General features: G+C 46.0%; 1 protein-coding gene across 1 annotated transcript; it reads left to right on the top strand.

Moving 5' to 3' along the window:
- The first annotated feature begins 3,493 nt into the window (after positions 1 to 3,493).
- LOC125540390 (putative LRR receptor-like serine/threonine-protein kinase At1g63430) lies at positions 3,494 to 8,433 on the top strand. Its single transcript, XM_048704005.2, has 13 exons — positions 3,494 to 3,887; positions 4,219 to 4,357; positions 4,771 to 4,842; positions 4,926 to 5,069; positions 5,167 to 5,316; positions 5,696 to 5,803; positions 5,877 to 5,947; positions 6,309 to 6,548; positions 6,627 to 6,832; positions 6,920 to 7,052; positions 7,146 to 7,303; positions 7,402 to 7,614; positions 7,790 to 8,433. The coding sequence occupies exons 1-13, from the start codon at positions 3,776 to 3,778 to the stop codon at positions 8,033 to 8,035; spliced, it is 1,992 nt and encodes a 663-aa protein (XP_048559962.2). The 5' UTR covers positions 3,494 to 3,775; the 3' UTR covers positions 8,036 to 8,433.
- Positions 8,434 to 8,543: the final 110 nt, after the last annotated feature.

The raw sequence follows: 8,543 nt of genomic DNA, 5'->3' as shown, positions 1-8,543 counted from the left end.
AAATCTCTTTATGGTCTTAACCAAACACCACGTGCCTGGTTCCAGCGCTTTTCTACTTATGCTCAAACCATCGGTTTTACCCCTTCCTGTTCTGACATTTTCCTCTTCACCTTTCATCACAACACCAATAATGTTTACCTTCTTTTATATGTTGATGATATTATGCTCATAGCTTCCTCACAACAATTTTTAGATCATATTATCTCTCTTATTCGCCACGAATTTTCTATGACAGATTTAGGTCTTCTTCACCACTTCTTAGGTATTGTTGTTATCCGTGACTCCTCTGGACTTTTCTTGTCTCAACAGCAGTACACTCTGGATCTTCTTTCTCGTGCGGGTATGCTTGATTGTCGAACTTCCCGTATCCCTGTTGATACAGGTTCCAAACTCTCTGCCGACGGTGATCCTTTCTCTGATCCTTCTCTTTATCATAGTCTTACTGATGCACTTCAGTATCTCACTCTCACTCGTTCTGAAATTTCTTTTGTTGTTCAACAAGCTTGTTTATACATGCATGATCCTCGTATTCCACACTACAATCATGTCAAACGTATTCTTCGATATCTCAAAGGCACACTAGACTTATGTCTTCATATCAACAAATCCTCTCCCACCTCCTTGACAGCTTACTCTCTCATGCAAACTGGGCTGGTTGTCCAGATATTCGTAGGTCCACATCCGTATTTTGTGTTTTTCTTGGTAACAATTTGGTTTCTTGGTCTTCAAAAAGGCAGGTTACGGTCTCCCGCTCGTCTGCTGAAGCTGAGTACCGCACTGTGGCTCATGCGGTTGCTGATACGGTTTGGTTGCGCCAGTTCCTGTCGGAGTTGCACCGTCCTATTGAGCAAGCTACCATTGTTTATTGTGATAATATTTCAGCTGTCTACATGTCAGAGAATCCGGTTCAACATCGTCGCACCAAGCATATTGAGATCGACATTCATTTTGTTCGAGAGAAGGTGGCTCTCGGTCAAGTTCGCGTTCTCCACGTGCGTACTTCTGCTCAGTTTGCTGATATCTTTACTAAAGGCCTGGCGACTACTCCGTTTCAAGACATTCGTTTCAGTCTCAACGTCGTCGAGCCTACCGTTGACACGGCGGGGGATGTTAGAATACAACTTGTAATAGGATTAGGACTCCTACTCGGTTTGTAATAGGGCTAGGTCAGGTGCGGCTTGGCTCTTATATATACCTCTTGTACCGGCACAATATTGCATCAACAATTATTCAATACAATTCTACAACTTGGACCCTTGCGTCTTTTACAACTAAAAGTTACCATCTGAAAAGAAAATAAAAAAAACAAACTCCCAAAACAATTGAAACTTGCCATCCGATTTTTTTCTTTTGTCATACTCGCGTCACTAAACTTGACATAATTTTTTTTGAAGTTACCATGTGTCCGTGCCATATGCGTGGCACTTATCCGTATCTAAAAGAAAAAGGAAAAAAACAGTGAAATACTAGTAGTAAATTTGTTCAATGAAAGGATAAGGCAAATACCATTTCGTACTGTAGAAAACGTTGAGCAAGATGTTGGAACATGGCAGGAGTATGCGTGCAGCATGTGTGTGCGTGTGCATCCGTCCACCCCATCGTGGCAAGTTCGCGGCCGCATGCAGGAGGTGGATACAACCGGGAACGGATTCTCTAACATCATGAAGGGATGTCATGAAGCTACAGTGCAATCCCAGTGCAAAAGGAAGAAGAGATGTCATGGGCACTGTAGCAAAGATAATGTGCGCAATTACTGTTCATAGAAAATAAAATCCGAAATTAATTTTATTGCACCATAATTTTGTTTGTATGTAATTTTTGTAAATGTATACAGTAGATTTGTAATTTGCAAATTAATTTAAGTCATTTTAGGCTTAATCATATGGATATGAAGAAGGGATGTCAGGGTACTGTAGCTTTCCTAACATCCTTTCATGATGTTAGAGGATCTCGTTCCGATACAACCTGGACCCCATTAACTTAATCTGTGAGCCCCCGTACAAAAATACTGCCGCTCTACTGCTGTACGTACGTGCGACGTACGAGACCGCTCCGCTGTCTGCTTCCGCTCTAGGGCTGACCGCACCGCTGACTGACGTACGTACATGTCAAGCCAACTCCACACCTCCCAAGTCCAAATTTTGGAGTTTATCTATACCAATCCGAATTCGGATTATACACCAGAAACATCACTCGGCGTGTACTGCTCGTCACCAAGGCCGGAGCTGCCTCCTTCTGAACCGTACTTCATTTCTTTTCCTCATCTTTTTCTTTTCTACCAATCCAGCGGCGCCTTTGATTTCAGATGGATAAAAGATAAAATGATTACTAAAACAATTGTTGTTGCTGTTATTGTTGTTTCTTCTTCTTCTTCTTCTTCTTCGTCATTGCGGTTTTAGGCACATACTGATTGTGCTTTGGTTTATAAAAAAATCATCTGATTGCACAAACTTTATCTCCTTTGTTAAAATTCACTTTGAAATGTATGTGCCTACGGTTGGATGGTTGGCTCCCCCATCAATGTCCGCAGATGTGGCATTGAAGATGTCCTTAGAGCATCTCTAGTCGATCGCCTAAAACCGATTAGAGGAGTAAAAATCCGGTTTTACTCTTCTAACCGGGACCTAACCGGTCGCGTAAAAGCTATACATTTTACTCCTCGCCGCTTCAAGCGAGTAATCGGGCTCAGGGTAAAACCAAAGCACGCCCCCCCCCCCCCCACACCACACACACCAAATCCCGCATCGTCCTCCATCTAGCCAGCAACCCTCCCTCCTGCCTCCTGCACCATCACCCGTGCCACCATGGGCAGATCCGGTGAGCACTGTGCAGGCACATATTCCTCACGCCGCTGCCGCGACGCATCCTTGAGAGCGGCACGATCTTCCTCCCGTGGCATCCAAAAAACAGTGAATTAAAAGCAGCCAGCTAAGCTTTACTCCGCGGTATATCCACTATTTTTAGGGGATCGGCTAGAGATGCTTTTACATCTCACATCTCATACATATAAAGGCAGGCACACACACCTAATTACCATGAGCACCTTTAAAAGACTGATCCATTTGATCTTGAGATCCACAAAGTCATCGTAGTTCCCTAGTGTTTGATCTCTCTCAAACTACAAAATGCAAAAAGAAATGGAACTGGAGGACCACACCACATGAAGCAGAAGGAACAGTGAAATCATAACCATACCTTACCCCTCTATGTGTGAAGAAGAAGATTCAAGGGGACAGGAGTCTGCACACACATTTAAACTAGTGTCAACAAGTTTAAACTGGTGAGTGCCAACAAGACCAGTAGGCAGGCAGTAGCACACACGGCAAGCAGTCTTAACAAATTACTCCTAAGATACTCCTCCTCCCTAATCCACTTGTCACTAATTTTTCTTTTACTAATTAGTACAGTACATTAGCACAAAAAATAACAGCAGAGTTAGTGGGCGCAATAACTAATCCGCCACCCTTCCCCCGCTCCTCCCCTCTTCTGCCATCGCCATTTATTTCCTCCTCCTGCTCCTCCCTCCCCTCTCGCTGGATCGCCACAACATTCTCACTCCCTCCCTCCCTCTGGATCCTCTCCTCGTCCCCCCACACTACACCGCTCTTTACTCAACTGCTCCACTCCCCACCGCCGCGCCCAACCACCCCCCACCGCCCCCGGCCCCACGCCGACGCCGCGCTGCTCACCCGGCAGCAGCAGCAACAGCGGCGGAAGCGGCCGGAGCATGGCGCGCTGATCCCTTCCCTGCTGCTCGAGCGGAGTAGCTTGGAACATGGGGCGGCATTGGGCCGGCGTCCTGCTCCTCGCCCTGCACTGCGGGGTGGCGGCGCTGCTCCCCCCCTGCTCCGCGGCATCGGCCCTGCCCCCTCCCATCGGCGGCGACGGTGAGCGCCGGCGTGCCCAGCTTTTTTTTTACCTCGCCTTGCTTAAATGCTGTTCCTTTGTGACAAATTCGCGCCGCCTGTCGCTTCCCTTGTCCGGGATCACGCCTCCGCTCCTTTCCATCCCCCCACCCCCCGTTTCAAACCGCCGTCCTAAATTTGGCCCTCGTATCTTCTGTCCCGATTCCTCTTCTTTCCGCGAAATTACTGCCCAAAATTCGATTGTTTTTCCTCACCAGCATTTTTTCCGACCGACGAGCTTCGAATTCGTGCAAATTTGCCGTTTTTTCTCTGTCTCTGACATGACATGTTTGGCTGGATTTGTTTGCGGCAGCGTCGGCGCTGCTGGCCTTCAAGCGGGCGGTGATCGAGGACCCGCACTCGGCGCTGGCCGACTGGACGGACGCCGACGGGGACACCTGCGACTGGCGCGGCGTCGTCTGCTCCTCGCCGCACGGCTCCGTCGTCTCCCTGTAAGCAGCCAACTCTCCCAGATCTCACTCAAGCTCTGCTCTGCTCATCACTGCCACCACCTACCTGTCACACCAGCTCAACGCGCTTAGGTTGGGGGTAAAAGCCTAAAAGAGGGTTCGGTGACTACGATTTGTACTTTAATCTCCTCCCCAGAACGGAACAAAGTGGATTCGGTCAGCTGTGATGCGGATAGATGCTCGGTCATGTGGGAAATGTGCAGATGGCTTGTGAGAGTGGACTGATGTGCCAGTTAGATCAGCAGTCAGTCAGTCATTCATTCAGCAGTAGGTTTGGGCAACAGGGAAAGGCCAACCGAAATTTGTACTTGCATAATCTAATCAGTCGAAATCACGCCGGGATGAGACCGCTGATTACGACCATTGGATGATGAATTTGGCTTTGTGCTTTGCAGGAGGCTGTCGAACGCGTCGCTCAAGGGGTTCATCGCGCCGGAGCTCGGGCAGCTCATCTTCTTGCAAGAGCTGTATGTGCTGCTTCAGTCTTCATTGTGCCTTCAACTGTTCTCTCAAGGACCTGGTTTCGCTGAAGTGTCTCTGTTTTGGGCAGGTATTTGGATCACAACCTGCTTTTCGGCACTATCCCGAAGCAGCTAGGATCGCTGAGGAACCTCAGGGTCTTGGATTTGGGCGCTAACCGGCTTGCTGGCCCTATACCTCCTGAGCTGAGTGGACTGAACAGCGTGAGCGTAATGTAAGATACCGATTGCTTTGCTTCTACATTTGGAATTTTTAAGTTTGGCTGCTTCTTTGCTACTCAAACTAAGGCATGTTTCATTCATCTCTTGTAGAAACTTACATTCCAACGGGCTAACCGGGAACATACCACCGCAGCTGGGCAAACTACCAAATCTTGTTCAGCTTAGGTTGGACAGGAACAGGCTGAAAGGGTCAATTCCAGGTGGCAATGCTAGTGGTTTTTCTCCTATGGCAGATACCGGGTCGGTGACTTATCCTAACTCCTTTTTTTTTTTCTGTATGGCGCTAAATATATTACAGAAATTTGAATTATGTAAACTCAGTACTGATGGAAAATTGGATATGATGTAAGGATCATCAAATTAATTTGTGACATCAATAGATTCGCGATTCATCAAAAAGAATAGACTGAACTGAACTTCAGAGTAATGATTAGCTAGAATAGGACCAAAAGGACGAATATCAGTGGTAATACTTGCTAAATTTTTCCATGAGCTTTTGTTACCATTTTCTGTTGATAACATGTTCATTAAATACACTTAACAAAACCAATATGTGAGTATGTGACCATGTTCCAGTAAATTATTACTATATCTGAATACTGTATGTTTGCTTCGTCAGGTCCACACCTCACAGTGGACTATGCCCGTCTCCTCGATTAAGCGTTGCAGATTTCTCCTTCAACTTCCTTGTTGGAAAAATCCCAATTTGTTTGAAGTATCTTCCAAGGTATTATTACAAAAGGCACCTCCCACTGTTAATATCAGTTAGAAGTCCATCCATTTACATGGCTAGTTTGCAGGTCTAGTTTTCAGGGGAACTGCCTCCAGGATGACTACTCTATCCGACAACGTGCTCATCAAATTTGTGCAAGTATGTGACCCAGCCTCTACAAGCTACACAACTATTGCAGTGTTAACTAGAAATGATGACATATTTCTTGAATTTTTTGCATGGACATTGGAATTCAACTCAGTTAATCCGACAAGTACTGAACATCATGCTTTATAATAATATACATGCTGCCCTTATAAAAATTTTCTGTAGGATTTACCATCACTGCTCATGAGGCATATTCATTTCTTCAAGGGTAGTTTTGATACTCAGGCAAAACCTTATGTTGAAACTCGTGCACCACCAATATGGGTTATAGCTATTTAATGTATAACTAGCACTTAGTAGTGGCCTGAGGTGAACTTCAACTTCCATCGACTGAAATCTACTCTTGTTTTAGGCGCGTCTACAGCTGCTAATTTAAAGGGATTCAAACGCCCTGCTTCTGAGCATAAGCATAATAAAGTGCAGCAACCGACTTGGCTTATTGTTTTGGAAATCGCAACCGGTGCTCTCCTGCTTGTTTTCGTGATCACTGCTGCAATTACTGCCTCCAGAAGCTGCAATCTAAAGCCTTCTATAAGAATATCATCATGGAGTAGATCAAAAAGTTGGAGCGACGAGATAACAGTACTCATTGGTTGGTATTAACTTTATCTTATAAATTGATTATTTTGTCTAAGATATATTGTTGCCAATGTGTTCATGCTTCTTTCAGATTCTGATATGCTGAAAAGTTTGCCAAAGCTGAGTCGCCAGGAACTTGAAGTAGCATGTGAGGATTTTAGCAACATTATTGGCTCAACTCCGGAGACTGTAGTCTACAAAGGAACAATGAAGGATGGGCCTGAAGTTTCTGTCATATCATTATGCGCCTTTGAAGGTCATTGGACTAGTCAGCATGAACTCTTTTACCAAAACAAGGTAGTGAATTTGTCTAAAATTGCGATTCAGAAACACCTTTTTTTAAACTCAAATAAATAAATAGATAAAATGGGATGAACATTGTAGGTTATTGATCTGGCAAGGCTGAATCATGAGAACATAGCAAAGTTTCTGGGCTATTGCAGAGAGAGTGACCCTTTCTCCAGGATGTTAGTCTTTGAGTACGCATCAAATGGGACGCTGTACGAGCACCTACACTGTAAGTCTATCTCTTCAATTTCGTTATGCTAGACTAATATTTGCATTTTCTGTGGTGTTGTAGATTTGACCTCATTTGTTTTTCTTCCTTCAGATGGGGAAGCGGCCCAATTCTCTTGGCTCAGACGAATGAAAATAGCCATCGGCATCGCCCAAGGTTTAAGGTATCTGCACACCGAGTCGCAGCCTCCGTTTGCTATATCAGAGCTGAACTCCAATTCAGTTTACGTTACCGAAGATTTTACTCCCAAGGTACTGCATGCTTTGCTTTTACCTGTAGACTAGTACCATCTCTTTGGAGCTTATCTTTCAGATGAATACACTGTCTAACATTGTGAAATGAACAACAGCTGGTCGACTTTGAGTGCTGGAAAATGCTGTTTTCGAGGCACGAGAAGGCGCTCGGCCACTTCAGCAACAAAGCCTCTTTCCCTAGCCGGGACTCTTCGGAGGATAAATACATGGACATCCAAGGCAACACGTTTGCGTTTGGAGTGATCTTGCTCGAGATCATCAGCGGGCGGCTTCCCTACTGCAAAGACAAAGGCTACTTGGTAGACTGGGTAAGCCGAATTGTTTCTCAACCTCATTGCAATAACAGTGCATGTCTTACTCAAAGATTGTGTAAAAGTAAAATGAAATGCTGGCACAATCTATCATTTCACTAACTGAAGAAGTCATTTGCAACAAAAGTTCAAACTGGTCATTCTGAATTTCTGATCCTCACCATTTCTGCAGGCCGTCAAGTACCTCCAGCAGCCGGAGGAGATCGGGAAGCTGGTCGACCCGGAGCTGACCAACGTGCGGACGGAAGACCTGGCGGTGATCTGCAGCGTGGTGAGCCGGTGCGTCGACCCTGACCCGTCCAAGCGGCCGTCGATGCAGATCATCGCGGGTGCCCTTGAGACAGGCATCGACCTCTCGGCGGCCGGCATCCTCAAGGAGTCGTCCCTGGCGTGGGCTGAGCTCGCCCTGTCGTTGTAGCACACGCCTCACCTCGTCCCACTGTAGATTTTCGTCAATTGCTAACACTGATCTGTTGCACGCCGCCTTCTCTGCCTCCTTGCCTCTACTTGTACTCCCTCTGTAAATAAATATAAGAGCGTTTAGATCACTTCTTTAGTGATCGAAGCGGTCTTATATTTCTTTACAGAGGGAGTACAACGCTTGCTAAAGTCGGTGAGCCAGTGGGCTGGGTTTAGCTTGGATTCTCTGATACCGCTTGCCCAGTTCGGCCGCCATGTAATTCTGTGTGCCTTAGTTGTAGTGTCAGTGTGGGGGCTCAGAAAATGCAATGCTGCTCCTTATCTAAAATGATGTTGCACCTTGCCCCAACCTCGTTTTTCTGTTAGGAGTTGGGAATGGATGGATGCTTTTCTCTAGATCTTGTGCGATGGTCTGTTGGACCGGCGCGTTTCGACATCAACTTCACGTTTTTGTCCCGGACATTGGTCAGCTTCGGGTCGACTAGCTTACCGATCTCCTCAGGCCG

Source organism: Triticum urartu, chromosome 2A (assembly GCF_056163025.1).
Source record: "Triticum urartu cultivar PI428250 chromosome 2A, HENAU_Tu73, whole genome shotgun sequence".
Taxonomy (NCBI): domain Eukaryota; kingdom Viridiplantae; phylum Streptophyta; class Magnoliopsida; order Poales; family Poaceae; genus Triticum; species Triticum urartu.
The sequence above is the reverse complement of the archived record's forward strand: the minus strand, read 5'-3'. Positions and strand labels throughout refer to the sequence as shown.

Excerpts from the sequence above, each read along its gene's own strand:
- LOC125540390 (XM_048704005.2), top strand. The coding sequence starts at position 3,776 with ATGGGGCGGCATTGGGCCGGCGTCCTGCTCCTCGCCCTGCACTGCGGG. Across the intron at positions 4,843-4,925 it reads CTCATCTTCTTGCAAGAGCT|GTATTTGGATCACAACCTGC; the intron begins GTATGTGCTGCT and ends TGTTTTGGGCAG. Across the intron at positions 7,053-7,145 it reads GCTGTACGAGCACCTACACT|ATGGGGAAGCGGCCCAATTC; the intron begins GTAAGTCTATCT and ends TTCTTCCTTCAG.